The sequence below is a fragment of the Ranitomeya variabilis genome, chromosome 4, assembly GCF_051348905.1.
Source record: "Ranitomeya variabilis isolate aRanVar5 chromosome 4, aRanVar5.hap1, whole genome shotgun sequence".
Taxonomy (NCBI): Eukaryota; Metazoa; Chordata; class Amphibia; order Anura; family Dendrobatidae; genus Ranitomeya; species Ranitomeya variabilis.
This window is the reverse complement of record NC_135235.1, coordinates 37,845,515-37,859,594: the sequence shown is the minus strand read 5'-3', so window position 1 is coordinate 37,859,594 and position 14,080 is coordinate 37,845,515. Positions and strand designations below refer to the sequence as shown.

Here is a 14,080-nt window from a genome sequence, read left to right as displayed (position 1 = left end):
GGTCCACACTAAGGCACCACATGGCCCGGGGCACACGGTTCGCACTAAGGAACCACACGAAAAAACACCAAAAAAACAGGCAAAGGTGCTTACCTGTCTAGGCCTTGAATCAAATGCACCATCATGGTGCAGCAGGCCCAAGTAAAGATGGCAACTACACAGGTGCGGTAATACCAATGAGACAGCCAGCCTATAATAGAGGGATGTTTTTTCCTCCTTTTGTGGTTTTTGCTGTTAGAGTAGGACTGGCAAGTGTGAGGACCCTTGACGTGGGTTGCCAGCTTACGTATTGTGGCCATAATATTAACTAATACCTTACATATTTTGATATGTTGTTATGCACTTTATTTATTTTACTTTTCGGGGTCCAGATAGCTTTGTAGCCTGTGACCTCTGTTCACACAGGATACATTATAGTTAGCATTGGTCAGCCCGCCATATGGGGTTACTAATAGGCTATGATCCAGATGCTTTGCATTCTCTGTGTGAACAAAGCTGCAGATTATTTATTTGCACTGGTGTGCCAAGCGGCCAATCCCTAATTGTAGGCTGGCTGTCTCATTGGTATTACCACACCTGTGTAGTCGCCATCTTTACTTGGGTCCTCTGCACCATGATAGTGCATTTGACTCAAGGCCTAGACAGGTAAGCACCTTTGCCTGTTTTTCTTGGTGTTTTTTCTAGAATAGTGGAGGTTTTTTCCTCCTTTTGCTGTTTTTGGAGTAAGGTACCACACGGCCCAGGGGGACACACTAAGGAACCACACTGACTGGGGGACACAATAAGGAACCAGACGGACTGGGGGACACGGGACGCACTAAGGCACCACACAGCCTGGGGGACACGGGACGCACTAAGGCACCACACAGCCTGGGGGACACGGGCCGCACTAAGGCACCACACAGCCTGGGGGACACGGGCCGCACTAAGGCACCACACGGCCTGGGGGACACGGGACGCACTAAGGCACCATACGGGCTGGGGGACACGGGCCGCACTAATGCACCACACGGCCTGGGGGACATAGGCTGCACTAAGGCACCATACGGGCTGGGGGACACGGGCCGCACTAAGGCACCATACGGGCTGGGGGCCACACTAAGGCACCACATGGCCTGGGGAACATGGGACGCACTGAGGCACCACCCAGGACAATGGCAGCACTAAGGCACCACATGGCCTGGGGGACACAGGCCGCACTATGACTCCACACAGCTTGGGGGGACACGGACTGCACTAAAGCACCACGAAAAATGGGGGACACGGGCCACACTAAGGCACCACACGGCCTGGGGAACACAGGATGCACTGAGGTACAACACAAGCCAATGGCGGCGCTAAGGCACCATAAGGCCAGGGGAAAATGGGCCGCACTAATGCACTACACGACCCACGGGACAATGGCAACATTAAGGCACAAGATCCACGGGACAATGGCAACATTAAGGCACAAGATCTGCAGGACAATGGCAGCATTAAGGCATCACACGACCCACGGGACAATGGCAACATTAAGGCACAAGATCCACGGGACAATGGCAACATTAAGGCACAAGATCTGCAGGACAATGGCAGCATTAAGGCATCACACGACCCGCGGGACAATGGCAACATTAAGGAACAAGATCCGCAAGACAATGGCAGCATTAAGGCACAAGATCCGTGGGACAATGGCAGCATTAAGGCACAAAATCTGCGGGACAATGGCAGCATTAAGGGACAAGATCCGCGGGACAATGGCAGCATTAAGGCACCACACGACCCGCGGGACAATGGCAGCATTAAGGCACCACACGACCCGCGGGACAATGGCAACATTAAGGCACAAGATCCGCGGGACAATGGCAACATTAAGGCACAAGATCCAGGGGACAATGGCAGCATTAAGGCACCACACGACCCGCGGGACAATGGCAGCATTAAGGCACAAGATCCGGGGGACAATGGCAGCATTAAGGCACAAGACCCGGGGGACAATGGCAGCATTAAGGCACAAGATCCGGGGGACAATGGCAGCATTAAGGCACAAGATCCGGGGGACAATGGCAGCATTAAGGCACAAGATCCGGGGCACAATGGCAGCATTAAGGCAGAAGATCCGGGGGACAATGGCAGCATTAAGGCACAAAATCCAGGGGACAATGGCAGCATTAAGGCACAAGATCCGGGGGACAATGGCAGCATTAAGGCACCACACGACCCGCGGGACAATGGCAGCATTAAGGCACAAGATCCGCGGGACAATGGCAGCATTAAGGCACAAGATCCGCGGTACAATGGCAACATTAAGGCACAAGATCCGCGGTACAATGGCAACATTAAGGCACCACACGACCCGCGGGACAATGGCAACATTAAGGCACAAGATCCGCGGGTCAATGGCAGCATTAAGGCACAAGATCCGCGGGTCAATGGCAGCATTAAGGCACCACACGACCCGCGGGACAATGGCAGCATTAAGGCACAAGATCCGGGGGACAATGGCAGCATTAAGGCACAAGACCCGGGGGACAATGGCAGCATTAAGGCACAAGATCCGGGGGACAATGGCAGCATTAAGGCACAAGATCCGGGGGACAATGGCAGCATTAAGGCACAAGATCCGGGGCACAATGGCAGCATTAAGGCAGAAGATCCGGGGGACAATGGCAGCATTAAGGCACAAAATCCAGGGGACAATGGCAGCATTAAGGCACAAGATCCGGGGGACAATGGCAGCATTAAGGCACCACACGACCCGCGGGACAATGGCAGCATTAAGGCACAAGATCCGCGGGACAATGGCAGCATTAAGGCACAAGATCCAGGGGACAATGGCAGCATTAAGGCACAAGATCCGCGGTACAATGGCAACATTAAGGCACCACACGACCCGCGGGACAATGGCAACATTAAGGCACAAGATCCGCGGGTCAATGGCAGCATTAAGGCACAAGATCCGCGGGTCAATGGCAGCATTAAGGCACAAGATCCGCGGGTCAATGGCAGCATTAAGGCACAAGATCCGCGGTACAATGGCAACATTAAGGCACAAGATCCGCGGTACAATGGCAACATTAAGGCACCACACGACCCGCGGGACAATGGCAACATTAAGGCACAAGATCCGCGGGTCAATGGCAGCATTAAGGCACAAGATCCGCGGGTCAATGGCAGCATTAAGGCACAAGATCCGCGGGTCAATGGCAGCATTAAGGCACAAGATCCGCGGCACAATGGCAGCATTAAGGCACAAGATCCGTGGCACAATGGCAGCATTAAGGCACCACATGACCCGCGGGACACATGCAGCATGGGTGTATAAAGGACACTTTTATTTGGTGGCTTCTGAAGATACAGCTTTTGGCCGACAGACATCTCGGGTGTATGACTCGTGCCACAGTAGCCTCCATACTCCTGTTCCCCTGCTGTACAGCATAATGGCTGTGCAACTTTACTATTATCCAATCCGCTAATCTTGGAGACCGGTATAGAAATGCTGGAAAACCCTTTTAAACAGGTCTGAATGTTTCTCTGATTACTCCGTTCCCATGTACGGGAGCCGCTCACCTCTAAAAGCCTCCCGAGAACCTGCTGATAGTGGGAAAATACAAGGTCGCAGCGAGAGAATTCTCTCAATTTTTACGACGTCACATTAAGAGTCGCCTAGTGATAATACAGCCCTGCGTGACTGTTCCCTATTAATACATTCAGCTACCCGCCCCAAAATAAGGGAAATGTCACGCCTGCACCATACGGAGAAAGAAAAATGCTGAGTGCTGCTGGCGCCGCTCCGCAAGCTGCTATAAAGAGCTTTATTCTCTGGTTTACAAATGGCAGCTACTCCGAATAATGCCCTTGTGCGATCCGGAGGAACGGCTTCTAAAAGCACAGTCTGTTTTTATGGGACGTGAGCGTCCAGCTACTCCACGAGGGATTAGCGGCGATACGCAGGTAACGTTCAGCAGTGCTGTATCAGACACGGCCGACATTCTTCCAATCCAGTGTGTAAGCTCCTGGTGAAACCACTTACCTCCTGTGGTGGAACATCTTCTTCCAGAAAGTCTTTGCTTATACTCAACAATCACCGCGGTTTTAATAAATAAAATATCATAACTTTATTTAATAACAAGCTATTCACATTTGCAGGTTGAGAAAACGTTTTATACTATCGCTTTAAGAAGCCGCGTCCAGGACGTACCTGGTGCTGGGCAGACAGGGGCTCGTTCCCCATCATCCTTCATCTATTCCCGGCAATGGTTGACCTGAAGGTGGGCCGATAGAAGAACAGTAACACGTGGCAATTAAATGTCATGTGAATATTTGGGGTCTCCGAGAGGAACGTAAAGGATTGTCCTATACAGAGAGGTCTGTGCCTGCATTGGAAAAATACATTTACCAATCTCGGCACACGGATATATGAAAAAGTAAAGGCACCCCAGCCGTATTGTGCTTTACTTGTACAAGCCACAAATCCCAGCAAAAAACAGCAATAGGTGGCAGAGTGTGTGTGGGAACTGTATGCATCTGCTGCCACGTGCTGCTTATTTGGCCACACAGGTTGTCGTACCCCCTGAGTTATTGTGCTCTGTTTAGGCTACGTTCACATTTGCGTTGTGCGCCGCAGCGTCGGTGATGCAACGCACAACGCAAATGTAAACGCATGCACAACGCAGCGTTTTGTGACGCATGCGTCTGCTTTTGCATGGTTTTGGGCGCAGAAAAAAACTGCAACTTGCTGCGTCCTCTGCGCCCTGACGCAAGCACCACAGTGACGCATGCGTCACAAAACGCAAGTGCAACGCATGTCCATGCGCCCCCATGTTAAATATAGGGGCGCATGACGCATGCGGCGACACTGCGGCGCAGAACGCAAATGTGAACGTAGCCTTAGATGTAAGGAGAGCATAATTTGGCCACAAGACATTTCACCAGAATAAATCTGACACCAGTAGTGTAAAGCATGGTGGCAGAAATGTTTTGAGACTAACTGTGCATTTAATAAACATGTCAAAAGTTGCATAGATTAAAAATTATCCTCAACGGAAAAGTGAGAGACCAAATGGCATCCTTAGGTGAGATACTGATGTTAAAAAAAAAACCAAAAACCAAACATTTACATGGGGTGTCCAAACTTTTTCACATAACTGTATCGCTCTCTGCAGACCTGCTCTGACGTCTCCATTTTTACTTGGGGTTGTAGGTTGTTTCCTGTTCCAAAAATACGTCACCACTTAGAAATCGCTGGAGGGCCGACCGTTGGGACTTCCCATCAATCTTGAGAAAGGGGCGCTGAATTCCCCTGGATAGGCAGGGCATTTGTATCACTACTCAATTCTTCTCGAAGGGACCACCGGGAAAATGGAAGGGCTGCACTCATCTTTCTCATACCTCTGTAGTCTGATGGGCAAGTCAGAGCCCTGACCTCCAGATCTAGGAGGGTCCCAGCAGTAAGACCTCCACCACTTAGCCAGTCGTTACCCAACCTCTAGATAGGTGATAACTTTTAGTGTTGGGGATTTATCCTTTTAAAATACCAGGATGTTCCAATCTACCTGGCGTAAAGACTCCATTGGTGCCACGTCTCATATAAATGTGATGGATCTGCAGCTCTACAGACCGCTATCAATATTTTTTTCGTTTGGCACAGTGTAACCCCCCCCCCAAAAAAAAAAAAAACATTTAAGCAGTGCAGGGGCAAATGTCTATCAAGAAGAATAAATAAAAGAGAAAATCTGTACGTCCCCAAATTCAAGACACGTGGCAGCCGGGCAGTGTGTGTGGATGGGCCACCCCGAAGATCTCACACTTCGATGGCGAGAAGAATGCAGCAAAGTGGAACAGACCAGCAATTCCGGTGTAAGCAAGGCACGGCGTCCGCTCTGCACGGTGCGTCGTTACTGAACGACAGTCTCACTCTCCTCGCCCTTTGGTGTGAGCTGATCCAGGACGTTGAGGAGCACGCTCAGTCTCTCGCTCAGCGTGGAGCACTTGTTGGTCGAAGCCCTTAACAGACTGGAGTAAACTTGCTTGTAGTTTTTCAGAGAGGCCTCCTCATCGGCCGGATTACTGGAAGACAAATCACAGAGGGGTCAGTGCCTGCATTACACGAGAGCTTATAGCTAAAGGCATCTCAGCAGGACTGGAGGACCATCTGATGTCTATGGGGTCCTCCCAACTCTTCTGTCGAGAGTCTAGAAGCAGCCGCTTTCTCCTCATTGGAAACACAAACGCCCGGAGAAACCTGTCTGACCGCGTCTGAAAGTTAATCATAAGTTTATTAACTTTATTTCCTAGTAATCATTTGTTTATGGTAAAAGTGGATGAGAATATTAGTATAAAGGCCCAAAGTAGCGACTGCTCTGCCGGCACAAACCAACATCGCCATATTTTTTGCTAATGCCACGTTGGCCAAGTTATTAACCGGATGAGTAATGGATGTGCAGTTTGTGATGTTAACCTGCAAAATCGTGTGGGCATTAAAAGGGATTTTTCCAAAAATCTCAAGTTATCCCCCAATCAATTGGATAGGGGGCAACTTACTAGTCAGTGTGGATCGAAAGCGGGTGAACATTCTACATTTCCTTTATATATGCACTTTTAAAAGAGCCCATTTAAAGGGCTTCTCCACGACGGACAGCCCTTATTAAGACGGTTCCCTAAACAATATGCTCTAAAACATGAAATGAATAAATGTGTCTCCTATTGGAACCATCTCTGATCAGCTATAAGCTGCAGGTCTATGGTTTCCCTGCAGCGCCACCACAGGGTAAATGAAGTATTACACAGTGCCCATTAAAATCAATGTGTTGTCTACATAGTGCAGGACAGGACGGGTCCTCCAGAGTGAGAGACGCTCTTTGTAAATATTGTTAGCATCTTCTTTCTTCATCCTTAATATGTTTTTTGTTTTTTAAGTGGGCAACCCCTATCAAATATTAAATACTAGATTTAAAACTTTCTAATCCTACTGATTCCTCTAAGCCGGACCCAACTCAAAAAAGCCGAGCTTCCTAGTACTAGGACAACTATTCATGCTTAGTGAGGCAAGAAGCACAGACATGTACCATTTTTATTTTATTTATTTTTTTTTAAAGGTACCTTCACACTGAACAACTTAACAACGATATCGCTAGCGATCCGTGACGTTGCAGCGTCCTGGATAGCGATCTCGTTGTGTTTGACACGCAGCAGCGATCAGGATCCCGCTGTGACATCGTTGGTCGGAGCTAGAAGGCCAGCACCTTATTTCGTCGCTGGCTCACCCGCTGACATCGCTGGATCGGTGTGTGTGACGCCGATCCAGCGATGTCTTCACTGGTAACCAGGGTAAACATCGGGTTACTAAGCGCAGGGCCGCGCTTAGTAACCCGATGTTTACCCTGGTTACCATTGTTAAGTAAAAAAAACAAAACACTACATACTTACATTCCTGTCGCGTCCCTCAGCGTCAGCTTCCCTGCGTCCCCCAGTGTCAGCGCCGGCCGGCCGTACAGCAGAGCACAGCGGTGACGTCACCGCTCTGCTGTCCGGCCAGCGCTTATACAGTGCAGGGAAGCTGAAGGCGAGGGACGCGACAGGAATGTAAGTATGTAGTGTTTTTTTTTTACTTTTACACTGGTAACCAGGGTAAACATCGGGTTACTAAGCGCGGCCCTGCACTTAGTAACCCGATGTTAACCCTGGTTACCCGGGGACTTCGGGATCGTTGGTTGCTGGAGAGCTGTCTGTGTGACAGCTCTCCAGCGATCAAACAGCGACGCTGCAGCGATCGGCATCGTTGTCTAGATCGCTGCAGCGTCGCTTAATGTGACGGTACCTTTACACTTTCCGACAACTTCACGTCCTTAATCCCTTTCTTTTTTTTTTCCTGGTAGTTGCTCTATTGTCTAGGGCTTGCTTTTTTTCCCTCTTCTTTTTTTCCTCCATCCAAGTGTGACGATTGCCCCCTTTTTCCCCAGGAATTGATCTAACATTATAAACACCCTATGCTCTAGGTGGGAGCGATCACCAGTCAGATAACACGTGACGTATGGGGGGCTTCAGTGTTACACAATGGTTATGTATGAATCTGAAGGTTTCCTGCTGCTGCCCCTGATCTATTCCTCCGTGCGCCTTGACAGCAAGGAGCGAGCCGCTTAGAATTGATGACAGCGCCCCATACATAAAACTAATTTACCTCTGCAGATTAGTGATCCTGGCAGCAAATACAGTGTATATAAAAGAGATAACGACGTGCAGGTTTCCTTATATTGCGCCTTAAGCTGATGAAATATCATGACACCAGAGAGCAGAAACAATTACCAGTTTTGGACAATTACACTAAACAAGCATGTCTTTAGGATGCGGCGCGGGGCTGGGTGAAATATGGCGTGCGACTATTGCCATCTTGTGGATAACTCGTGCCCGCGTGCTTTATAGGCACAGCTTAAACCCGGCTAATGAGCTTTTAAATCTTGTTCATACAGGAGACGACTTGGATCGAACGCCGGAGGTTACTGTAAATGTGCTGCAGTTATGGTGGTTTATGGGATTTGGGGGTACTTGAACATTGCGTTAGAAGGTTACCTCGACCAGATGGACACCTTTCATATGGGAAAAAAAGGGGTTACGTTTAGTTAATAAAATTGCAGTCTGAAATATTTATTAATTTTCACACCACTGAAATACAGTTTGCGGCAAGTTTCAGATTACTGGGAGTGTCTCTCCCTGTAATATAGGCTGAATGTGAGCTGTGCACGTATCCAGGGTACTGCTTGCCTTCACTAACTCATATCCTGCACGTTATCTTTTTTTTTTTTTTTCACAGCCAGTTTTCTCTGCCCTCCCAGTTACTGTACATGCTTTCTCCAGTCTCAATAGAGAGATCTGCGTACAACCTCCTCCCTACAGTTATGACTACCACTGCGCAAAAAGTGATGGGGGAGAGCACAGAGATGTCAGCCATGAGCAGGACAGGGGACGGACTTGTAACATTTTTGCAGAGCACTCAGCCTGGGAAAGGCATTTAGAGACGCTCTACAGCAGTAAAATAACAAACGTTTTAATGAAGACCATTTGGAAAGTTGCTTAGCATTTGCTACAATTTTGCCAGAAATCGGTGCAAATTGTAGGGCTCAATTTAAGACTTTAATTCCTGCTGCGCCAACACCCAAATAAAATGCTATATATTTTAAGACCCAAGCGCCTTCTAACAAATTTGATGCATTTTACTCCAACATACTGTGGTTTACGCCTCGTGTGTGAAAAGTCAGTCTGATGTTTGGGTTCCCGTCCATCGCCATCATTACCACCGCAGGCCATCGGCAAACTTAACTTATAAGTACCTCGGGCTGGCATTCACCACTTACCTGCTCTTCTTCTTTGAAGACAAAAGCTTTACAAATTGTAAAAGGACGAAAGACAACCGAGACTCGAAAATATTCACAAGTTTCACAACTTCTTCCATCCGGAGGTTACCCGGGGAGTCGGCGGCGGCCAGCTCTTTCCCTTCATCCGGAGCCTGTGCAGGAGAAGGACGTATAGATGCATAAGGAGGCAGGTTGTTCTCCAGACTGACTGCCCTTTCTCAACACTCGGCTGATGGTGAATATCAATGGGCGGCAGATGGGCTTATTAATGTAATACATTCCCGGGCCATTCTACGCTAGTGGATTCCCTAGGACAGAATGTAAAGCACAATGCGACAGCAGAAGAAACACCGATGGATTGTAGGAGATTAGTGGTTTATTTTTTCCATATCAGCCCAGCTATTGTAATTTTTTTTACATTTGTATTGATTTGCTTAGGTAAGATCCTCAGCTTAATACTGTACCAGCACTGTGGCTGAGATTAAACTAAATCTCATTCCTACACTGCACAAAAAACAACAACATGTGACGTATATTTATGTCATTGGCCATATCCCTGCCTTTGATGCAGGCTCAGGCGCTGAGCCCGCATCTTTCCTCACACTTGATGGCTGATTTCATCAGCTGTCATGTGCCTTTAACAGCCGCAGGTAGAGCGGTGCTCTGCCCGTGGCTATCAACCTATTAAATCCAGCTGTCAATCACCGCTAGCAGGATTTAACACGTGCCGGCCGGGAGTCACAAATCCCACCCATCGGTGCCCCTGTCACGTGATCGCGGGGTGCCAATGGGTTGTCATGACATCTGGGGGTCTGCAGAAGACCCTGTGCCTGTCATTGTGAATCTCCTGTGAACGCCGGCTAGTGGCCGACATTCATAAGAGATAGTATAACACAGGCTACCGGATGATTGCAGCTTCAAGTCCCCTACGGGAAAGTTTGAGGTCAGTAAAATTGTGACAGGAAAAAAAGTAAAAAAAAATAAAAAAATAAAAAATCCACAAAAAGTCAAATCACCTTCCTTTTGCTACATTGAAAATAAAACAATTTTTTAAAAATAATATACATATTTGATTTAGCTGCGTTCAGAAATGTCCAAAATATTAAAATATAAAGTAAATTAATCGGATCGGTAAATGACAATGAGAAAAAAATCAAAATGCCAGAATTATGTTTTTTTTTACCACTGCAACTTTGCAATAAAATGCAATAAGAAACGGTCTAGACATGGTATCTACTATAATATGGCATCAATAAAAACGTCAGCTCGGCGCACAAAAACTAAGCCCTTACCCAGCCACAGATCACGAAAAGTGGAGACGCTACAGGTCTCGGAAAATGGCAACGTAAGCAAATTTTTTTTTCTCTTACAAATTTCAGAATTTTTTTTTTCACCACTTGAATAATAAAAAAAAAACTGTACGTTCAGTGTCTGCATACTAGTACTCACCTGGAGAATCAGTTTTACCATATAATGAGCATGGTAAATAAAAAACTCAAAAAGCTATTGTGGAATTGCCTTTTTTTTTTTTTTTTTTTTTTTTTGCAGATTTGGATTTTTTTTCCCCTTTTTCCAGTACACTATATGGCAAAATGAAGGGTGTCATTCAAAAGTACAACTCGCCCGTCACATTTCAAACGGCTATATTGATGGAAAAAAGGAGATTTTTGTGTACTCACTGTAAAATCTCTCTCTTAGCCTCTAATTGGGGGGACACAGGACCATAGCCGTGTCCCCCAATGAGGCGACAGAGTAAAGGAGATTTTTGTGTACTCACCGTAAAATCTTTCTCTTAGCCTCTAATTGGGGGACACAGCTATGGCCCTGTGTCCCCCAATGAGGCGACAGAGTAATAAAAAAAAATGATGGCTCTTGAAAGAAGGGGAGGAAAAAACGAAAGTGCAAAAATGAAAATCGTAAGGTAGTGAAGAAGATAAATCTGCAGACATCCTTGAGTATATACTTATTTGCAATGCATACAGTACCTTCAGAGAGGAAGAGGACTCGAATTCTATAGTGCCACCTATTGGAAGTAGCAATCCTAACAGTCAATGTCAACCCTTTAACGACCCTTGTCACATGAGTTAGGATAAAAGCCAAACCAGAATCTCAATTTGCAGACACGGTGTTTCGGGATACTGCCCTTCCTCAGTGCAAAGTATGAGATCTGGTTTGGCTGTGTGAGAGGAGTCGTTTCTCCTTGCGGAGAGTGACATGTTAAGAATGACGAGATGAGGAGACTTAAAGCCGCAATGCTCCTCTGGGGAATATGCAAACTGTCTCTTCAGAGAGTCAGCCAAATCAGATCTCCACTTTGCACTGACGAGATGCATTACCCCAAAACACAGTGTCTGCAAATAGAGATTCTGGTTTGGCTATTATCCTAAGTCATGTGACAAGGCTCGTTAAAGGGTTGACATGGACTGTTAGGATTGCTACTTGCAATAGGTGGCACTAAGGTTCTAGGCCTCTTCCTCTCTGAAGAGACAATTAGCATATTTCCCAGAGGAGCATTGCGGCTTTAAGTCTCCTCATCTCGGCATGCTTAGCATGTCACTCTCCGCAAAAAGAAACCACACTTCTTGTATCCCAATGCATACAGTGAAATATTTGGAATGTCTGCCACTTACCCTAAATGAGTAATATTTTTTTTTACTGGGGGTTAAGACTGGGGCAGTACCATATATCTCTTTTTAATTGAATTATTTAAAATAAATATTTTATAATATATTTTTTTAGAAAATGGAACCGGTCATCTGATTCATGCCGCCCAAATCACGGGCAGTCAGAATTAGAGCCTGGTAAGCTTTTAGGAGTTGGAGTGCTTCAGAAAAAATATACCGTAGTTTAAAGATCCAGCTGGGGACCATAAGCAGAGAGCAGACAGACTAGTTTGGCTCCACCACTGGCCGGCTCTTCCCAGCGCCGGAGGTGAATAGAGATTTCTCTATCGGAAAGAACTATCAAATTTTGATTTTTCTGAAACTCTGGAGCGTTTCAAAGAAAAACATTCCTGCCTGCAATTTTACAGCCAGACTGATTCATGCTGCCTGCAGTTTGGGCAGAATTAATCAGATTACAGTTTTTTGAACTTTTTGATCTATATTTTTTTTGTTTTACTTTTCTTTTGTCCCATTAGGGAGCTTGAAGCTCCGATTGTCTGATCCCTTACATAACCGTTTATGCTGTGGCCGACCTGCGGCTGTCAAACTCCTTAGATGCAGCGGTTTCTATTGACAGCGGCATCTAAAGGTGTCATCTCTGATCTAGGTCACAGCAAAGGGATATTGGCTGTATATTGCATCCTCCATGCCCTGCTGATGTGACCCGTCATCACCAACCTTTGGTCCGCAGCTACATCTTATTTTTTTATTTCGGCGTGCTGAATGCACCACCTCAGCAGGGTATGACCCAATGATCATGGACTGCAAGTGGTTGTGGAGCAGCAAGAGAAAGGTCTATCAAGTGCATTTTACTATTTTAGGCAAATAGTGTTTTTAAGTTTTGTGGAACTTTGACGGAAAGGTGTGCTGCCACCTAGAGAACAGGATGTAGGAGTCACGATCATCACAGCTGGCCTGGCACAGATCCGCATTCCTCCTCCATACAAGTCTATGTATGTCTACATCTGCTCATCCATACAGAGCCCACAGTATATTTTCTTGATGAGGAAGTCGCGGCTGCGGAGATGCAAAATGAAATTCATGAACGTGTTCCCAGAGGCAAAGAGGAAAGTGACAAATAGGCAGAGACACTGTAGAGGCTAATAAAATGCTGATCAAGTGCAGAACAGCAGCGACGGGTAAATGCAGCAGAGCCGGAGTCACCGGGAACAAGCTTCACAATCGTTTAGACAAAAATGCCCTTGAGATCATCCACAAAATCAACACAGTTGTCCTTGTGCTAAAAGGAATCAGCTCTGCTGTCTGGGTCCAGAACGTGGTGATGCCTGGAGGAAGACGAGCCACGAGGAGGTGACAGCCCACGTACGAGGCAGCTGAACGCCAGTCTGTCGCATACCTACATGATGGGCAATAAACGCCCCATATGGCCTCTACCCCAACTACTGGGAAAATGCGGAGCTGTCCCTGGACCCCATCTACTGGAAAGCATGTAGGAGCTGGAAATAACTGGTCAACATGAACATAGTTTTTTTTTTAAAAAAATTGCTCCGTGTAGGATCTAATAAAAGCCTTCACGGCTCTTTTCTAGTGAAAAAAAAGTTGGCTTTTGCAAAAAAAAACGAACGAATAAAGCTTTATTCCGCTTTGTGCATTCTTCCATGCTAATACCAACTGATCAGTGCCAGGTGTCAGACCTTCACCTATCTGATTGGTGGGAGGCCATCAATATTCTATGCCTGGACAATCCCTTTAAGACTCGGCTATTAACATGTTTCTCGTTCGACCATTCAAATTATTTTTGCTTTTGTCTCATTATTTTGTTATTTTTTTATTCTTAATTACAAATTTTCTTTTAATAAATTGTGTCTTTTTTATAAGTGCATCTCTTTTTTTGCAATTATTTATGCATGTTTCATTATTTTCCTTTTTTCCCCCCTAAATAATTGATGTATTTTAATTTTTTTGCAAAAGAATTTCTGTATATATTCAATATTTCATGTCATTTCTAAATTAATTTCTATAGTTTTTTCCCATTATTTCATACATTTTTCCCTAGTAATTTTTGCGTCTTTTATTCATGGGTTATTATTTTTCATTTACATTATTGCAATGAATGTATTACTTGCC

At 46.2% G+C, this 14,080-nt stretch overlaps 1 protein-coding gene across 2 annotated transcripts in view; it reads right to left on the bottom strand.

Moving 5' to 3' along the window:
• Nucleotides 1-4,081: 4,081 nt before the first annotated feature.
• Nucleotides 4,082-14,080, bottom strand: part of EDRF1 (erythroid differentiation regulatory factor 1) — an 86,412-nt gene continuing 76,413 nt past the window's right edge. For both annotated transcript variants that reach the window (XM_077258362.1, XM_077258361.1), the window contains 2 exons: nt 9,330-9,481; nt 4,082-6,048 (listed from right to left, as the gene is read on the bottom strand). In XM_077258362.1, the coding sequence (XP_077114477.1) occupies nt 5,877-6,048; nt 9,330-9,481 (324 nt within the window). In that variant the 3' untranslated portion in view covers nt 4,082-5,876. The remainder of the gene's footprint in view (nt 6,049-9,329; nt 9,482-14,080) is intronic.